The following is a 21,027-nucleotide window of genomic DNA, read 5'->3' as shown; positions in this document are numbered from 1 at the left end:
CGACAAAATCATTGATTCAATAATATATGGACTTTAAATAGATTAAAACCTTATAGTATCATAAGCTTGCAAATACAATTTTAAACATATCAGACAGTAAAATTGTTCAAAGAAATGATCGATTTTAGAAAATTAGGTATATAACTAATAAAGCGAGTGATCTTTGCACTTTTATACACCTTGTAAGTATGGTATGATAATTTTATGTTCTGAACAAATTAAAAACTTTCTACAATGCACAACCGGCCGTAAGCTAAACATAAATTATTAGTTTGCGCGTGTTTTAGATATTAAGTGAATTTTTAAGTACTAAAACGCGAAATATGTTTATTAAATAAATATGATTTACCACTTAACAAACATTTTAATTTTAATTTTAAGAAGTTTCAAGTAATGTTTAATTTTAAAATTAATCGTTATCGTATTGTAGGGACCCATTTATAAATGTATTTATTTAGGTTTTATTATGTTCAAAACTTGGCACTCTGGTAACACTAACGTGATGAGGACATTTTCTTGCCGGACTTTAGTGGACTCGCAACGGCCGGTGTTGCCTCGTGCACCGATCACCTTTATATTGTAATAATTATGTAAACCATATACTTATTAATAAAATACTACTGCAATGGCTCAATCTGTGTCTAATTGACACTCGTCATCATCCGTCGTCAAATTATGTTTACAATTATGGGAATATAATTATTTATCTTGGTTTGCTGATAATGTAATTCGAACGGTATTGTTATGTTTTTCTATTTTGGGAGTTCCATCCGTGATAGAGATATCCATATAAGAATGCTGAAAAGCTATTGGTTGTAGGAAAAATAAAAATAGTATTAACCTAGCATGGGTTAAGCATAATAACACAAATTCGTTCCAATTATTTGACTCACGACTTCAATTTTTGGAAAATTGATGTAACAAGTGATTATTCATTTGGGCACAATTGTTATTTTTCTTAGGAAAATAGAAAATAAAATATTTGGAACGCAATAAAAAACATCCGTTTTAAAAGATTAGTTGCTTACTGTGTAGAATGTGTATTTATTTTTACTAGTTTAGTATATTTTTGTGTATGGGATAAATTTTTGTTAGCGTAAATCTAGAATTCCTCAGAACCTCGCTATACCTCAATATGTAAAAAAATATAGTCTGTAAATAAATATATAAAACATATTAATGTTTGAACATGTGTGCGAAAAATGATTGTCACTATATATCCTTCACATATGCGTCACACGAAATCACTAAAAATGCGAAATATAATTAAACGAAAATATTTTTTTTATTGTGAAAATAATATTATTGTTTCATACGAATCTATATAACTTTAGCATTATAGAATGAAAAAATATCCGAGCAAATATTTAATGAAGATTATCTTCGACAAGCAACTTATGTTTTTTGTACTAAATTTTGACACTACTACTGTAGCGGTCTATTTAAGTATGTATTTATTTTATTTTGACACTACTACTGTAGAGGCCTATTTATATATGCATTTATTTTATTTTGACCAAAACTTGGTAGCATACTGGTAACATTGGCGCGACGGCGGTATATTTTGGTAGACTTCAACGGATTCTTCAACTTCAACGGCCTCGCTCACCGTACACTTTCATGAAATAACATGTAAACTTAACTATATTTCAATAAAATACTATTGCAGCGGCTCAATCTAGATCTAATTGCCATCCATTATCATCCGTCTGCCAAATCAGTCACTTGATAAAAGCTGACTTCACAGTTTCATTATAAACAAGCGGTTCCAAACCAACATTTTATAAATTCACACAGGGAAAAACAATTTCTTTATGTTTTTTTTCCAGAAATGTATTTTTAATTAAACACGTAAATTAATATTTATTTGTTTAATTTAGGCAAACATAATATTTTTTATTATATTATGTGATTTAACACAAATAATTTCACATTACCTTATTCAACATGTTCAATTGTTTTGCTTTTGTTCTTATGCAGTATTGCAAATTCAATACAAAAGCATAACATTTTCGTAAATTTGACAATATATTTAATATCATTACATTATTTTTTTAAATTTAATTGGGTATTCAAATATAATCCATCATGACAGTTAACGTAAGTTGACGCGCGAATATATGTAAACGGGAGCCCTATAATGTCAACGGGAGCGTGTTAATAGTTCAATAATCTAATTTGTCTGATTTGCTGTTGGTACTGCCTTTTATTCTCGGTCGTGCGAGTTACTTTATCACGCGTTTTGACATCCGTAAGGCGTGGTGTCAAAACTTGACTTGATGGCTGTTAAAGCCTCCTGAGTCAGGGCGCTTGTTGTTGATGTATAGGGCATTACAATAATAACTATATGATTTCTTACATACAATTTTAATGAAACTACAAAATAATTTTATTTATATAATTTGTATTAGAGAAAATTTTTTGTTTATAAAAATAAAAATAAATGTTTACATATAGAAAATATTGGATTGGAAATTTTAGTAGTAATTAAACGATTTAAAACGCTCGATTACCCCTTGTATGAGTTTTGCCACACGGCGTTTGTTATGAAACATCTCGACGGCGTTACCTGGCGATCATGGCCGCCGCTCTGCGCGGTTTGGGCCGCGAACTCTGCGAAGAAAATAAAAAAGGTTTCAGTGTGTGCATATGTCGCTGGCGGTGATGAGGGTTTGATGCTGAGAGAAATAAAATAAATCAGGTTGGTACGGAGCCCCCGAGGTCGCGCGCGGCCCCTATCGCGCCCCCGCGCCGTCCGCCTCCGCGGCTGCGCCGCCGCCTTTTGTTTTGGTCCGTGCGCCAAGCCGTGAACTACCGATTCCCGCAGAAGCTCTCACGTCATCGTTCATATCGCGTTTGCCACTCGGACGACCGCCTAATGACGTTCGATACGATTTCGAGTCGCGATATTCCGCGTACACTGTTATTATGCACTTTTCCAGTGGCAATTAAAACAGCCCGATCTAGGGCCGTAAACATGGACTTAGTGCGCTTGTGATACTGCGATAATATTTGCTTTCATTTTCATCACATTAACGACCATTAAGACCATTACTTATTTTTTTTATTCGAGTGTATAAAATACTCAATCTCCCTCCTTTGGTTAAACATTTCAAATGAATACTTCTCAGCAAATCCTGTTATACTTTTGGGTCTAGGTTTGCACAAATTTTTCACATGTGCACAATGTCTGTTGACATTTAATGAATTGCATTTTTATCCAAGCCATACGTTGTAGTTGCATACATTTTGGTTAAATTTATAATCGTCTCGGGGGTAGATCTCGTGAGTATTCGTTGCACACGCAATGAGGTATCAAAACACAATCCATTAACGTCTTTTAAGATGGGCTTCATACAAAACTGGGTCTCAAATCTATATTGAATTTGTGTTAGTTGATAAACTTGCTTATTTCTTAATGTGTGATGTATTTAGAGATGGAGGTGAGTCAAATTAAAACTATAAATGTATTTTTAAGCATTTAAGTGCATATTTTGGATTGTTGCAATCGTTAAATAAACAGTACAGGGTTACAAATAAGAAAATTATTCTCAAGGACAAAGTTCCCCTTGGGCATGTAATGTAGTGCTTAAATTTCTCTCCCTTCATCTCAAAAAAGAGTTAATTTAATCTTTTCTGCAGATCCTTGCGTGCGATTTAACAATTCATTCTTATGCTACATAACTTGCTCCATTTCGTGACTCTAGGCCACTCGTACATTTGTTGGAGTGACCGATGTACATCACCATACTGAACATTCATATTTCGGATTTTGAATCCGATAGATGTGTTTCACAAATAAAAACTAAAGAAGAACATTTTTTTTAATGCATATGTATGTTTTATTGATGTAGTGTTTTTAGATCTACAATCATTTCGATGAGGGCCTCTTTTTGTAGGTATGGAATTAAAAATTAAATACACGATGACCCAATCTGAATTTTCTATGTTGGCAGTACTGTAAATCAGACAGCTATCAATAATCACGTGTATTCAAAATGTCAAATGTTAGTTTGCAACAACACATTCACGAAATGGATTGCTTAACGCGTTAAAATTGTTCTACAGAAATAACAAGTGTATCTAAATATATGGGAAGATTATGGACTGAAAGCGTTGGAGATAGATTAAGGCCTGTGCATCATTGTGACACCCGTTCAGCCGATAATATTGGTGCTGTAAGTGAAAGTGGCCGAAGACTTGCTATTTTCGATTCGTCGGTGTTCGCAGCTTTTGGGCTTTTCTTATGGCATCTAGACTTGCACCTACATCGGTATAAAATTCAGATAACACAACAGCTGAAGCCCAGAGATCATGAACAGTCAAGAATTTACGCAGGAAGTTGATGCTGATTTTTTCAAACAAAGTTTTCTTTTCTGAAGAAGTACATTTCCACCTTTCTGGGTAGCTTAATTAACAAAATAGTCACATGTAGGGCGAGGAAAATCCTTATTTGATTCATGAAAGACCATTACATGCTCAAAAAGTGACTGTTTGGTGCGCATTGTGGTCAGGCGGCGTCATTGGGCCTTTTTTGAAAACGAATGTTGGACTGTAATAGTCAACAGTGAGTGCTGTAGGCGCATGGTAACATACTTATTTTTGCCATGAAATCGAATATATTGATGTGGAAGACATGTGGTTCCAAGAAGACGTGCAACGTTGAATGTTTTGCGTGAAAAGTTCCCAGGTCGCATTATTTCACCTTAAACGTTGGAGCACCTAAAATCAACATCCGCCAAGTTATAGCCTAAATTTCACCCATAATGTACGAAAAAGTCATTGAAAATTACATCAAAAGGATCGGCTACTGCAAAAGACCCAGATGCGGCCATTTATTTGCTGCGTAATAAAATATCGGTTTCGAAAAAAATGGTCTAAACTAGAAGTGACACATTTAAGCAATAGTGTGACACTCAGTACCTGTTGTATCATTTTAAACCCGAGATTTATTACCGTGCGTTTCTGAAAAGTTCTAAACGGCGTCTTGTATGCATGGTCACTGTTCAAAGGGAATCATTGTCTAACGGAGAATTTTTGCATTTAGCTTCATTTCGTAAGCTGTGATATTGAGTTCTTTCATTATAAGGATTAAATTAATAATAAATAGTGTGTTTAACAATAATGTAATTTTAATTAAATAATAATATTAATATGGGGAAAAGTGCACATTGTGATCCTAAAAAACGAGAATTAATTGTGGAATTAAAAAACGAAAAATGTAAAGGTTCGTGCAAAAAGTGCAAACAATATCAATCTTAATTGAACACTTATAGAGACATTTAAAACTCAAAATTAAAAATAAATTTGCCACAGATTTAAAAAAGCTTTTCAATTGTGAAAAACGAGTGGGGACTGATTACTGCCGCAATATGCGTAGAGATTGGGACTTCGTTATAGGAATACTACGTTATAGGGGGACTAGGAATAGGCCATACAAAATTTGGGGTTAGGTTTTTTCAACCGTATTTTGTGAATTTAACGAAATCAGCAAATCAAACTTTTTTCCCATTTTTATGTATTAAATGATTTTAATTCAGCAGATTGCTCTGTGGAACAATAGTATTGAATAAATTATTATATTTACATGGGTTTTGCATTTAAATTTTGAAATAAAAAATTAGAAAGATTACGAATTATTTTAAATGCACCAAAATTTGAATGCTGAATATCATATATCTAAATATATTTTATGATTCATTAATACTTTTTTAGATTTGTAATAGATATGTATTACATAATTAAATAATTTAATTATAAAAAAAAAGAATGATTGAAACCCCCTGAAAAGTGTATACATAATGTATTAAAAAAACGTGTACATTGATTTGCTTAAGCATAATTTTATCCATAGCTATACAAAAATAAATATTTTCTTACTGTATTGTGAAGAATATCCCTGAAATGTTATAGCGCGGTGGCGTTTCGCCTATTACAGAATACGTCTAGCGAAGTCAAGGGACAAACAGTAACAAAAAGTACGTTATACGGGGGAACGCTATAGGAGAGACTTCTGCAAATGCTGTAGGAAACTTCGCTATAGGGGGGTTTACTGTAACATTTATATCAGGCGCGGGTGGTGAGATACTTTCAATCGCTTCCGTGTTAAGTGACGAGAGTGAATGAGAGATAAGGGCAAAAAGTTTTAGCAATTATATGTTAAATTTGCACTTTACATCGCATTTAGCCAAAAATTCGCAAGTGTCTTATTTAGGTAGATATATTCTTTATTATTTAAAAAATAAAATATAATACATATACGAGTATTTTAAAATATAAACATTATTTTTGCGGATAAAAGAGAAAACGGTTCCTGTCTTTCTGTAAACAAATATGAGCTTGACATTTCGTACACATCCATCTAGACTTTCCTTTACAGCCGAGATTTTTGCAGCGGGTTGTTAATAACTATTTTTCTGAATGTTTTGGCGTGTGATCCATAAAATCTTCTTCATAAAAGTCGAGTTTATTTCTGTCGTATTGCCTTGATATTTCAAGAAATCATAACAAAGTCCTGTTGCTGCACATAGCATAAAAATTTTAATATCCCATGGATTTGGTTTTATATTCATCAATATTTATTATTGATTCTACTGAAAAATATTAATGTATTGTTTTTAAGGTGCAGGTTAAATGAGTTATAAAATAAAATGTTTGATACTTTTACCAAATTATATATTCTCTATTTTTTTTACAATTATTCTATACATGTTAACGAAAAATAATGTATTTTTGGAAGCAATAAATTCTTTAACCCTTTCACCTTCAGCCAATTATTCTAAATCCGAAACATCTCCATTCTCTAGTAAAGACAAAATATCATCAGCAGACTATCAAGCCTTCAGTAAACTGAAAAATAATAAAATATTTAATAACAAAAATTGATATGTGATGTACGACAGACTTTCAAAAAAATTGCTTACGATTGTTCACATAAACTATATTTAGGCGTATGGCTAATTATAAGCAAAGTAATCAATATGTGTACATTTGAAAACATAAATGAACATATTTTATGTAGTTTTGTAAAATATTTAATAGATAAATTATTACATTACAATAAATAAGGAACAATTCTTTTTTAGATATCGGAGTTTAGAGTTGATCGGCGAGGAAGTTCTTCTCTCGCCTATTGACTATGTCGTTAGCATTAAAAGATTAATATTCTTCAGACAATTTTATAAAAATTACATAATTTGTTCACAGTCAAGTTGGCGAAGGCACGCAGAGGTATGATAAAGGACAAGGGAGATAAGGTCGGCGGCAATAGAAATACTATCAAGGAAGAAATCCCTGATAATGATGCTGGTACGAATCTCAAACTAATTTATTTATTAAAAATGTTTTATATGTAAAGTATAATGTATTATTTATAAAGGCCATGTCTCCCGGGCGGGTGCGCCAGGAAACGGAGGGGCCGGCAGCGGCGCCGGGGGGCTCAAAGAGGCCGACGAGGCCCCCCGTGTAAAATTAGAGCGAGGCGATGACACTAGCGAGCTTCCCACGGCCGATATCAAAACAGAAATGGACGGTCTCATAGATTCCGAAGGTTCGTATCGACTCAATTGTGATGTATACTTTATATATATAAAATGTTAACAATTGTGGATTGGTTCGCAGGTGATCCGACTAAATCTCCCTCTTGTGACATGGTCGGTCCGGGATCGCTGAAATCCGAGCGCTTGTCATCCGATTCGAACGATATTCTTGATCCACAGACCGGCTTGCGTGGACCAGCTATGCCGTTGCAGGTGAGATATTCGATATTAGTGTATTTTCGCACGGGATAACTCGTTAAAATTCTTAGAAGCGATCCATTTGAGATACGGATCGTATAATATGGCAGTGGTTATTAGATTGTTATCAATATGAATATGATATTCAGCAGGAAAGCTGTCAGCGCGGTAACAGTGCGGGAAACGTCGGCGATAATATGTCGTGCAGAGCTCCAGAAGGCGTTCAGCCGTTGCCGTCGAATGTTATATCGAAACAACCCAGCAATATGGAGGTTCTCTATGCGTTTATATATTCGTAGCATAGCAAAATATAAGCTTTTATTGAAATTTTAATTTTTCATATTTTAAAACATAATACCATAATTTGCTTACTAACTCATTTTTAACACATTAGACATATCTAATATCTCATCAGAAAGATAATAGGAATTGTTCATTTATTATCAATTTTATTTTTGTAGTTCTAAAAATTTTTTTTAGATATTTTAGTTACATATAAAAATAAATTATAAACTAAATTTTTTTACACAAATTAGATTAGATTTATTTAATTAAATTTCTGCTTTATATAAAGAGATAAATAATCTGCACTTTTTGCCCAATTCGTGACTAATATAGTAATTTTAAATTAAGTTTTTGCATCCGCTGATCGAAAAATTTGCACTTTCTACAATTTATCTTTTCAAGCGTATGTACAAGAAATGTCTATCTTATTCTCTCTTCACTCTTCTTCACTCCTAAATACTACTTAATCATTTCTTGGTGTATTGAGGGTTATGGTCTCTAATGTGCTTTCTAAGGGAACAAATTAGGTGTAGTGGTTTTTGAACTTTATTTATAGACAAAATATACGGGATTTTTAAAAAATATTTATTGTATAAATTGCTCATTTTTATTTATTTATTTTTTATTGTGATTTGATTAAATAATGAGAATTTACGACTATTAATGTGTCCATTAAAAAATCATATTACCCATATAAAATATAATTTATTCATAACATTTAACCCTTTTGTTACCAAAATCAAATGTATGGCTTTTTATACTTTGGCGAGTATTACCAAATTCGACGTCACCGTTGAATGAAGAATTGGATACATTTTTAATGGACTAGAGTATTTTCTTCAGGCTGTTCTAAAAATATATTTTTGTGTTATGTAATATGTTGATATTTATATAATAATCCAAAATAGCACGGCAACTAAAGAGTTAAATATGTATTAATCTAATGTTTAATATTTATGAACTACTATAATATTTTAATTATAATTGATTATAACGCAAGATAATAATAATGTTGTATTACATAAAATCAGATATTTTTACTATATAAATAATTAAATTACTTTTGAGCATACAAATATTATTATTTAATATATAACAAAAAATAATATCAATATTAGTATTTATAAATACTGTTTTTTTTTTGTAATTTTCCAGCACTTTTTACATCCACTGGTTGTTATCTCGATTATTTTCAAAATTAATTTACACTAAATTGAAATAAAATCATCTTAGCATATTATTTTGTGATTCATCATTGAATACGTAATATCTATCAAAAAATTTTTTTTAACCCTTTTGCTGCCTGGTCTTTTGAGATTACTGTTTAAATGTCGATTTATTACATAATAAAAAAATGTTATTCAACCCTGGATCAAATACGATGATATTGAATCTGGATATTTTAGCTAAAGTAGCAAAGGTTTATAAACCAAATTTTTTCCATTAAAGGATTTTAACGAGCGATTGTATATTTTTTGAATTTATTTAAAAATATGTGATATCAATTTTAGTAGTCACAATTGCTGTATTACTGCCCATTTGTAATATCATTATTTAACCCTTATACCATAGAGCCAATATATTGGCTTTCATAGAATCGCTAAAAATACACAGCCAATATATATTGGCGCTTCAAAATGATTAATTTATTTTTGTATTTTAAATGTAATTTGCTGCTTAAATGAGTTTTTATGATAAGTACATTTATAATATAGTGTCTGTCTGGCGTACTAGTCTCGACAGCTCTACAAAATATTATTTTTAACATTATTTGATTATCAAAATATTTATTATACACATATAATTTTTTCCCAAAACGCAATAACACATACATGAAACTATTCACTAAAAAAATATTAAAATAATTAAATTTCTAAAATATAATTTTCTTTTATTTTAAAAAAAAAATCATTGCTATTTTTTTAAATTATTTTTAATTGCTGAAACATTAATTTATTAACTAAGAATAAGTCTGTATTATTATTTTTCTTTTGTATATATATATGTCTTTATTATTATTTTTTTCATAGATTTACGTAAACATTTATTAAACAGACATTTCTTAGGGTATTCTTGGCATATCTATTAAAAAAATCAAAGGGTACTAAAAAAGTTAAAATAACTAATAAAAAATTGTGAATTATTTTTATACTTCTATTCTAATATTTATTTTAATATAATATTTTTTGTTTTTATACATTTTAAAGTTTTTCAACGACTTTATTGCATATAAAAATCTAATAATATACTATTGGGTCGTTGAGAAAGTCATTTTTAATCACATATCAGATTTCTAATGATGGATTTCGAACATCCGGCCAGGTGCAGTACTCTCAGCAACAGTCGCAGATATTCGTCTTCTCCACTATGCTCGCAAACAAAGGCGCCGAGGCCGTAATGCAAGGACACTTTCAATCTATAATCGCGTATCATTGCGCTCAACCGGGTACAAAAAAGTACCTCGAGGTAATCATTTATTCCATCTTAGATCATTTGAAATTCTCTCAATTGTACCGATTTTAATCGACTTGAATCTCGCAGAAACATCCGTTGAAGATGGGCCAATTCAACAAGCAGAATCCGGCCCAGTGGCTCAATAACCTTGCCATGGTGAAAAACAGGGGTGCGATTCGAGGTTCGGGCGGTCCTAATATGCCCCCAAGCATGATGGGCGGCCCCAACTGCGGCCCAAACCAGATGGGACCCATGATGGGCGGTGGGCCAATGGGCGGCATGCACATGAGTCCGGGCATGGGTCAGATGGGCCCCAACATGGGACAAATGGGGCCCAATATGAACCAGATGGGCGGCAACAGGATGGCCGGGCCCGGGGGACAGGGGAACCAAATGATGATGATGAAAGGCAACGGAAATCAGATGCCAGGGATGGGGCCCGGTGGAATGGGACCTGGAATGGGCCCGATGGATGGCTTTCCCGGAAATAATGGACCGTGCGGAGTGATCGACGGCATAAGCGAAGCCGATCTCTCGTGGGACACGGTTAGTATTACATACTTATTAGATTCGAGATTCACTTTTATTAACATAATATTTTGTAGCAGAAAAATCCGATGCACTCAAACGGAATTAACAACGGAAACTCTGGCAGCGGTGGTCCACACATTGGCTCTGGGAACGACGGCAACCCGGGTGGTCCGCCATCCGTGTCTTCGGCTCAAGACGGAGGCGGAGGCCGAGGCGATGGCAGTCCCGCTGACTATCTAAAATTACCTCTCACACAAGGTGCGTCTCATAGAAATATTACACTATAATTTTAATCCTTTATAGATAGCTGTGAGTAATTCGGAGATTTTGCGGGTCGACATGTTTGATCAGATTTTTCGTTGATTTAATATTTTTAGCTACTATTGCTGCACACCTGTATACATCAAGTGTATTTGTTTTAATAGATGATTCTCCCGCTAGTATCGAGTTTCTTCGAGAGCCGAAACGGCTTTTATAGTTGTATTTTATAAACACTAGAAATTTGATGATGAACTTTCCAAATTTTTAATCATGTTTTCGTTTAATTGGCGATGGACACAGGCGTGGGAGCATACCACGGAGCACCTCTCATACGCTTCCTGACCCACCCTAGTCTGCTTAATGCCCATCACTCGTCTGACACACGTTTGTCTAATCTCATATATTAATTAATTATTTTAATGTTTTTGCAGTATTGGTTATTTATTACTGTTTATTTTTGGTAGTGTTTTTTTTTTAATTTAGGTTTTTCAGTTTTGATGGATTATAGAATTATTTTGATTTATTTATTATATGAATATGTAATGAAACTTCGATTCAACATTCTCGCGTATGCAAAAAAATGTCTAGTGGTCGTTAATTTGATTTGATTAGATCGGCGGCTGTTTACAGAATGTTACAAATCGAGGTTTAATTATTTATTTATTTTTATTTATTTTTATATATTTTTAATTTTAGGATAATTTATTTTCATAGATGCTTATTGTGTATTTTTTTGTTGAAATTTTATAGTAGATATGAATGAGGCGAGCTATATCAAAATTTAGATTTATCCATCTTATAAATATTTTTTTTAAACAAAGCTAAATAATGTTATTGATATAACAGAAAATAAGGAAACAGTTCTGAAGATCAGTTTTTTAAATAAAGTATTAATAAAATGATTTTAATTGTGCAATAAATTATGGCATTAGTTTATTAGGTATAGAAATGTTAAATATGAGTGTTTTTAATAATAAACGAAACTAATATTTAATAATAAAAGATAATTTTTGATATGATCCGTCTCAAACATAGAGATGTGTTGCTGTTTTATATTATTTCAATATTACCTAGAAAGAATTCGTCTAAGGAATTGTGATAATATTTTAAATATAAATGTGCAGCAATTCCTTAATAGTGAAAAAAAAATTGTGGTATCGGATTATAATTTTGGTGATTTTTCACAGGCGTTAAAATACCCGATGAAAATCTGACGCCTCAACAGAGAGCTCACAGATTGGAACAATTGGCGACGATCAGAAAAATGCAACAGATGTTGTTTCCAGAGTCTGGAATGGGACCCGGCGGTCCCAATCAAGGCCAAATGATCGATCCTTCGCAAAACCCTAACGACCAGAGCCCGATCGGAAACAGCCCCAATATGCCACCGAATTCTTCCGCTGGAGGCCCCGGAATGAACCCCAACAATATGCCGATGGGATTCAATCCAAATCAAATGGGCCCAATGGGTCCTAACTGTCCCATGGGCCCTGGAAGTATGGGAAGCATGGGATCCTCCGGTCCTATGGGTCCAAATGGTCCGAACTGCTCAATGGGACCGAATGGCCCGATCGGCGGCGGCATGGGACACAACAGTCCGATGGGACCGATGGGTGGTCAAATGGGACCCAACGGACCGAATGGACCAAACGGCCCCATGGGTCCTAACGGGCCGATGTCATCAATGGGTCCGAACGGGCCGATGGGTCCCGGTGGTATGATGGGTCCTAACGGGCCGATGGGATCTGGAATGCCCATGGGCTCGATGGGACCTTGCAGTATGAAGAATAACATGAGGAATTCGTCGTGTGGCGGTCCCGATATGAAGCAAGGGATGTGCGGAGACGTGCATATGAACAGGCCGTGTTCTGGACCTATGGGAGTGAGTCATTTTTGCTCTCGCTTTAGTTATTATCTATCTGTTGAATCTAACTTTTATCGTTTTCAGCAGCGAATGAATCCGATGGGTGACATGAAGCCTTGCATGATGGGCGGCGCTAGGATGATGCCCGGCACGAACATCAACGCAATGAACGGTATACACCTATATTGGACTATGATAAGCATGGCATAAGTAATAGGTGATTATCGCTATAAATTTCTAGGCGGCATCATGATGGACGGCGGAGTGATGGGCGACTGCGGCGGAGGCGGTCCTAACGAGCATCATATGAACCTCGGCGGACCAATGTGCGACGACTTCAACAGAAACAGAAATGTAGGCTAATATAATTTTAAAAGTTCACATATATATATGAATGGAATGATCATGATTATTATTTATAGCAAATGAGCGGTCCTAACAATTCGGGAGATGGACACAAGCTCGGATTGAGAAGTCCGAGGAGTCCCAGCGCCGGTGAATTAGAGTGGCAGAAGTTGCAGTTTTTCGATCATGAACCTAAAGGAAATCTAGATAATGAATTAGGTATGTTTTATTATTTATTATATTCATTTTTAATATTTTGTGTAACAAACCATTGATTAGTGTGGCTCATAGGACTCGAACTCAAATTTTGTTAAAGTCTTAGTAAGGAAAGAAATACTTGATAGTCGAGTGAGAATGCACATTTACATAGCGCCATTAAATGACAACAAATTTATTATTACCCATATAGACATTATTATTATTATTATTTTAATTAATTGGTAATAAAATATTCTGAGTACCGCTTTCATAAAGTTTCACCTTGTTTATTAATTAGCAAAACTGAAGCATTCGAATACCCCGGCAATTATTGTTTCAATATATAGGCGGCCTTCGACTTTCGAACGTTCGACTTTCGCACAATTCGCTATTTCGCACATTTAAAAAAAAAACAATTTTTTTTAATTTCATTTTTTTTTTAAAAACATTTTGATAGCGGTGAATCTTTTGCTTCAATCGGACGTTTGTATGATATGTTCAATTTTGCAAAATAAAAATATAATTAAAGAATACGTTCAAAATTGTGGAAAATAAAGATATATTTCCACAATCTTTAATGATATGTTTCCAAAAAAACACAGCAAATAAAAAACATGGATGAAATGGAAAATCTTTGTCATCGTAGATCGATGACCAATATCAAAAAGATGTCCCTCTGAGTATTTCAATTATTCAAGCAAAAGCTCTTAGTTTGCACAAAGATTGGAAGGATAGATTAAAAAGATATTTTAACACGGTTTTTCAAGCAAGTAACGGTTGGTTTTACAATTTTAAAATGAGGTATTCTTTTCATAATATAAAATTTACTGGAGAATCGGCTGATGCGGATAAAGATGCTGCAAAAGAATTTATTTCCTAATTATCCAAAATTATCGAAGATGGAGAATATTCTTTTAGCCAAATATTTAATGTAGATGAGACAGGTTTATTTTGGAAAACTCTTTAACAATGAAAAATATGAATGAAGCCTTCACGCACCTTGACAAATTTTTAAATATTATGGAAGATTGTGATCCCAATGGAGAACGCATATTTCAAGTGGGGTGATCAATAAAAACATAGCATGTTATAAAATACTATATGAAGAAAAGAAAAAGAATAGTGGAAAACAGTTAACTCTTGATAACTTTTCAAAGGAAACACCCGCAAACCCCACTTAAACGTGTCTCTTAAACGCCTCTTAAACATTTTATATTTACTTGATAAATAAATATTTTAAAATATACACAATTTTAATTTTTTTTTACTTCCCTCGACTTTCGTACATTCAACATTCGCAAACATTTTCAGGAACCAATTATGTGCCAAAGTCGAGGGCCGCCTGTACATATTAAATATTTTAATTATATCATTATCCATTTTAATGTTTACAATGTTTATATCCAGCATGTTTTGTAGATATTTGACTTGTAGATGTTTTTGTTTCATTTTGAATTGTGTTTTTATTACACTGCAATCAAATTAAACTATACCTAATTGTCATGTTTAGTATCTTTAAACGTTGTTTAGTCAGCTTATCTGATAAATGCCATTCAAAGTCAAAGTGAATGCTTTTTTGCTAAGTTTATAATGTAATATATTGTTAAATGTTAATACATACTAGCAAATTTTGCGAAAAAATTCAAGAATTAAAAAAATCGATATTGAATATATTGTAACTATTGTCATCTTCATGTTTTTTTGAAATATAATAAACAAGCAGGTTAAATTTCGACCTCAATTGCTGACATTTATGACCAATTATCCATCTATTTATAAATATTTCATGTTTCAAACAATAAGAAGCGTTTAATCAATTTTCCTTGCATTCAGGTACTTCTAAAAATACTTTATACGCTGATTCTTTATTGTGTTATCTATGAGTACCAATAAAAATCAATCGGATGACTCACTCATTCATAAAAAAATGCAGTTCTTTTGGAACAATAAGTCTAGGAAAACATCATCTTTGACAAAATATCGTCTTTCATCGATCGCTTCTAGATGCCTCCTAAGTATTTATACCAGGGGCCAGAGCATCACTAGCCAATTTATTCCAATAAAATATATTCCTATTTTACTCATCATTTTTTGTCAGTTACGATTATCCGAAAGAACCTTATGAGAAAGGAGTGCCTACAAAATTATAAATGTGTTTGTTCAAAATGCGAAATTTTATTCTAAACACAGATTTATGTGATTATTTTATTTTGATTATTGCATATTTAATATTTATTTTAGAATATCTCAATAATATTTATTTTCGAAAGATTTATCTCTTGTATATTTATTTATGTTAAACTCATGTTAAACATCAATTAAATTAAAAAAATACGTAAATACTGCATTATATTATTCTACTTTGATATCCTACGCCGATTTACTACTTAATTTAGTCCCTTACAATAAGCATAATTTTATTCTCCACTTCTGTTTTCAAGCAATATGGGCATTGTCGTTTTCATAGTTCGTTTATCGTTTTCAACAAATAAAATTTACGGATTTGAAAAATATATAGATTTTTTTCTGGGTATTACCGGTAGTATCGAAGGTTGATTTTTACTTCAATACTGATGTTGAAAACTAGTAGAAACTCAATATAATAATAAAAAAACGTTGAGATATTACTAAGTATAATATATCGTAAATTCTAATTTTCCGTTAACGAGTATACGTAGTTATGTTTAGAATGTATTACTTATTGTGTATTTATTTTTAAGGTGGACAAGTCAAATCACCATGTAGCGAACGAGGAGGTATGTCTTCTGGAGGCTGTTTGCCTCCTCCACCATATGGTGCTTCTCCTTTACATCGATCTGCTTCAGTTCCCATAGGTAAATATTTATTGAACTTAATTTTAAGAAAAAAGAAACATGTTTTGAAGGAATCAAAACAAAGGCGGATATCAGTATTGTGGAAAAAATCCAATAAATGATTATTCCTTTTTATAATGTAAGCTCTAATCATTACTTTTCTATTTAGCTACTCAATCACCTAGTCAGTGTCAGAACATACAGATGCCGATGTCGGCCGAAGCTTCTAGAGCCAATTCGGCACTGAACAGTCCGGCCGAATGCAGCGGGTCAAGAGCGCCGCCCGGTTCGAACTCCGGCGGAAACTCCGGAAACGGTCCGCACAAAGGCCTGCCTAAAAACCCTCTCGACGGAGGACCCGGTATGTTTGCGTTTCATTTGCCGTGTTGCTTTATATTATTTTTGGCATTTGTGTGCATAAATATATATGAGTTGTCTAGTTTCAAAAATCAATACATCTGATATTGTTTATTTTTTGAAGCTAAGCGATTCACTCATTGATTTATTATTTATATTTACATTTTAATTATTGTTTTTTTGAATATGTTTTTTTTTTATTTTTTGTTTTTATCCGTGTGTGTGTTTGTCTTGCCCGATACCGTGTGCCGGCCACATATCGTATATTAAAAATACAAAACCGATCACTCTTCAAAACAACAACCAAAATATTTGGCTACGCGCACTCATCCGACGATGATGCCGAACGAATAAATAAAAATAATTAAATGACGGCCAGAAGAGGGCATGTTTGTGAGGACGCTCCAATGCTTGGCGGCGCAACAGCAAAAGCAGCAGTCGGGCCCGGTAAAGGAAGCGAACCTGATGCCGGTACCCTCGCCGCAGCAGATTCAATATCTGAACACTTTCGAAGGTAAAGACGAACGGACCGTACGCAGTGGTTATAAAGACCTTGCAGGACCGCTGATCGTGAATCACATCAGTGTATCAATCGCACTTATTACATCGCAAACACATCGGTCCTGGAAGGTTTCAGTGGCCGGCACATTACATACATTCATATATATAAGATCACATCACAATAATAACGTTTTTGAAGCATGATTTTATTTTACATTAAACTAGTAGTTCTTATTGTGTAGTAATTATTAATTGAACGCCGGTTTTAATATATACACATCTATGATATATCAAACGTCTATTGTATTAATAACCATGCGGTGTGTTTTATAGGTCAAGAGTTGACTATACAAAAGCAGCCAAATACGTCGTTAAAAGAAGGAACGCCAACGAATCAAAAGTCGCCTGGGTATGTATATTGTGGATTTTTAGAGTAGCCGTTTGCCGGTGGAAATTGTGATTAAATTGTTGTGATCTGTTTCAGGATGATGCCAGGCACGCCGGAAGGTCATAGTACAAACACGAGCGGGAACAGTGGAGCTCCGATGATGGAAAGAACGGGACGATACTCATTAGATCACAGTCCAGGCTTTCCCGGATCAAATAATCCTCAAACGCCCAATTCAAATATACAGAGTAAGTTTTTTTATGTATTATTCTTATTTGTAACTGAGAAATCAACGAGTAGCAGCAACTAAACTGAGCAGCTTTTTGAATATGTTAATTTAAATCAAATACAGATATAAGCTGTATGCAGTTTCGTATTTAAATGTTTGATATACTTATCGTTACTCTGATTAATTAAAAAATATAAATTTGTTCAAAATATAAACGGAAGTAATGATAAGTATATCTATATTGTGTGCCTTAGTGCTAATACCTAGTAGGGTCGTTAATAGTACCCAAACATGCCATCTCTTTCTCAATTATGAAGAATGATGAAATGGATTGCTTTCGAACTGACTGTGTTAACACAAATAGGGTATAGTTTTGAAATTACTCTATTGCTGAAAACCCATGTTTTTTTCTTTAGATTACCTAATAATTTTGTATTGTACTATTATTTAAATTTCAAAACTTAACATATATTTACTTTTGAGTTTTGAATGTAGATATAAAAGTATACTCTATTAGTAAATTATTATTTTTATTAGCGACAGGTATGGCAAGAAAGCCTAATAATTTAATATTTTTAAATCAGATGACAAACAACGACCGAGCCCGCAGTCCAACAGACAGGATCCAAACTCAAAAACACCAGTCCGGGACTCGATGGGCGGCCCCAACACGCCCTCGCAAGGTCTGAGTCAAGGCCCCTATGCGCCCAACCCGTCAAATCAGTCCACCAACCCCGCGATGACCTCACCCAGTCACGCGATGATGTCGAACCACCCGGCGAACTCGAACAACCCTAACAACCTAAACAATAATCCCAATAGTTTAAATAGCAATCCTAATAATCCTAATAGTCTTAACAATCCTAGTAGTTTAAATAATCCGAGTAATATTAATAATCCTAATAGTCTTAATAATCCGAGCGGAGCCAGCTCGGGGCCCAACAATAACTTTAGCAATAATAACAAAAGCGGCCCCGGCTCCGTCTCTGCCCCCTCGAGTGTTAATTCGACTAATGTAAATACGAGCAGCGGTAGTATAAGTAGTGTTAATGTTATGAGCAATAATCCGAGCGGGATGGGAATGGGACCTAAGATGCCGGGCTTGGACGATAGCCCGACTGGGATGTCTTCGGCGCCGGGATCGCATCCTGGAGCTGGTCCCGAGGTGAGCTTCGGAATGAAATTTATTCATTATTTAATTTAGGAGGTGTCTAATCGTGATTGATTTTGTTTAGAACGGCGGCATGGGAAGAGGTGAGCATGTTCCGTTGGTACCTGGCGCCGGTGGAGGCTCAGGGTTCGATCCAATCTCATCGTTAGCGCAAATGTCACAGCAGTTGACAGGTGGACCGACGCATCCTCACGGACATCCGCATCCGCATCATCATGCAGCGCTTTTAATGCAAGACATGGGTATGTATTAGGTTTCATAGGGGCGGTATAAGACGATACAAACCCTGCACTTTTTAATTACTTGACTCATAAGCCAACGTTAATCTTGAGTTTGAGTAAATAAGAGTATGAATGGTTGTGAAATGATCGGATGGTCGAGAATTTTATGTAAATTATTCGGACGACACAGAGGACTCGTACTATTAGGCCTGCTCTACTTTTTCAACATTTGAGGGTGGCTTTGGGGTCAGTGGTGGTAATTTTACTAGTCCTAAGTCCTAATCCTAAACCTTTTTAATTGTATAATATATATATTTTTAAATTTATTTTATAAGGATGCTGTAGAATTATCATTTAATACACTTTCTTCTTTTATAGGATGTCATATGGAAGGTATGGGTTCAGGCATGGGACCAATGGACGGCATGATGGGCCCTAACGACTTCCCGCCCGAGATGAACATGAGTCCAAAAATGGGCGGAGGACCGATGGGACCGATGAGTTCCATGGGTCCCGATCCTTCCATGATGGGCCCCCGAATGGGGGGAAAAATGGCGCCGTTCAACGGCGCCAATGTTCAAGTGAAAGCGAGTGCACCCAACACGATACAGTATTTACCGACGAGGCCTCAGCTGCCTTGCAGCGCAGGACCTCGAGGACCTCCGAGTTTAGACTTTTTACAAAGAGTGACGAACCCGATGCACATGGATGCGTCTAAACCTTCGAATATGAACATGCAGTACTTCCCGGGCGGTCCTTGCGGAGGGCCGATGGGACACAGCGGGTCTCCGGGGATGGGTCCCAGGATGGACATGAGCGATCAGATGGGTCCCATGGGTCCGATGAGGCCGCAAGGTCCGATGATGGGACCGATGAGGGGTGGTCCGGGCATGCTGAGGATGCCGCACTATCCGGGAGGATTTAACTCGCCTCCGAAGATGTCGGATCCGTTCGCAGGAGGCATGGGACCCAATCCCGGAATGATGTGCAATCCGAATTTCAGGCCGACGATGATGAAAGGAGCGCCGATGCGAATGGGCGCTCCGAACACTTCTCAGCCGTTGCCGGCGTCGATGGGCGGGCCCGGTAGTTTCAAAAGCTCGCAGAACTTCGTCGTACCTTCGACGGCGGATCCGAACTACGCCCAACAGTTCCACAACTTCCAGCAGCAGTTGTACGCGACCGGTACGCGTTCGCAGGCTCAACCGGGACCTCACTATCCCGGCAGCTATATGCCCAAGTAGCCTCAGTTAACGTAATGCCGTGTACTTTTCTAAAATCAGTATTTAATTATATTATTTTTTGTGCTTGAACATGAAACGTCTCGAAAGCTTTAAAATAAAAAATACACGATTGAATCTGACCCATATTCACTATGAATAAACGCTATATGAAGTGCAATTGGATGTAATTATATATAGATGTGTACGTTTGCATGTATATGTATATAATAATAAGTAACTGACACAGCAATCATTCAGCGCCAAGATGAAATGGTTTTTTTAGGCGTCGCCGTTAGTTTTTCCGCTGTAACACGCGTTCTACTCGTCGCTGTAAACTTAATTTTTATTAAATTAATATTAAGTATATATTAAATAGTAATATGTAAGATTGTACATTTAATCAATTGAAATTATATATATATATATATATATATATATATATATATATAT

The 21,027-nt window shown here is 34.8% G+C and overlaps 1 protein-coding gene across 14 annotated transcripts; it reads left to right on the top strand.

Annotated features, from left to right (window-relative positions):
• The first annotated feature begins 2,564 nt into the window (after nucleotides 1-2,564).
• lgs (BCL9 domain-containing protein legless) lies at nucleotides 2,565-20,743 on the top strand. Of its 14 annotated transcripts, none has more exons than XM_088190266.1 (20): nucleotides 2,570-2,701; nucleotides 7,207-7,308; nucleotides 7,379-7,549; nucleotides 7,621-7,751; nucleotides 7,889-8,008; nucleotides 10,350-10,487; nucleotides 10,563-11,021; nucleotides 11,084-11,264; nucleotides 12,455-13,149; nucleotides 13,216-13,303; nucleotides 13,349-13,485; nucleotides 13,554-13,695; nucleotides 16,395-16,508; nucleotides 16,657-16,848; nucleotides 17,224-17,358; nucleotides 17,679-17,754; nucleotides 17,830-17,981; nucleotides 18,547-19,127; nucleotides 19,198-19,375; nucleotides 19,733-20,743. In XM_088190266.1, the coding sequence occupies exons 2-20, from the start codon at nucleotides 7,233-7,235 to the stop codon at nucleotides 20,596-20,598; spliced, it is 4,632 nt and encodes a 1,543-aa protein (XP_088046392.1). In that variant the 5' UTR covers nucleotides 2,570-2,701; nucleotides 7,207-7,232; the 3' UTR covers nucleotides 20,599-20,743. The 14 variants fall into 14 exon arrangements, with proteins under 14 accessions (XP_088046397.1, XP_088046398.1, XP_088046392.1 ...); XM_088190265.1 differs by having other exon boundaries at nucleotides 7,886-8,008; XM_088190267.1 differs by having other exon boundaries at nucleotides 7,886-8,008; nucleotides 11,081-11,264; nucleotides 13,373-13,485.
• Nucleotides 20,744-21,027: the final 284 nt, after the last annotated feature.

This window comes from Plectrocnemia conspersa, unplaced genomic scaffold, assembly GCF_051122295.1.
Source record: "Plectrocnemia conspersa isolate PC_06_02 unplaced genomic scaffold, ASM5112229v1 ptg000008l, whole genome shotgun sequence".
In the NCBI taxonomy this organism is placed as follows: Eukaryota; Metazoa; Arthropoda; class Insecta; order Trichoptera; family Polycentropodidae; genus Plectrocnemia; species Plectrocnemia conspersa.
The sequence above is the reverse complement of the archived record's forward strand: the minus strand, read 5'-3'. Positions and strand labels throughout refer to the sequence as shown.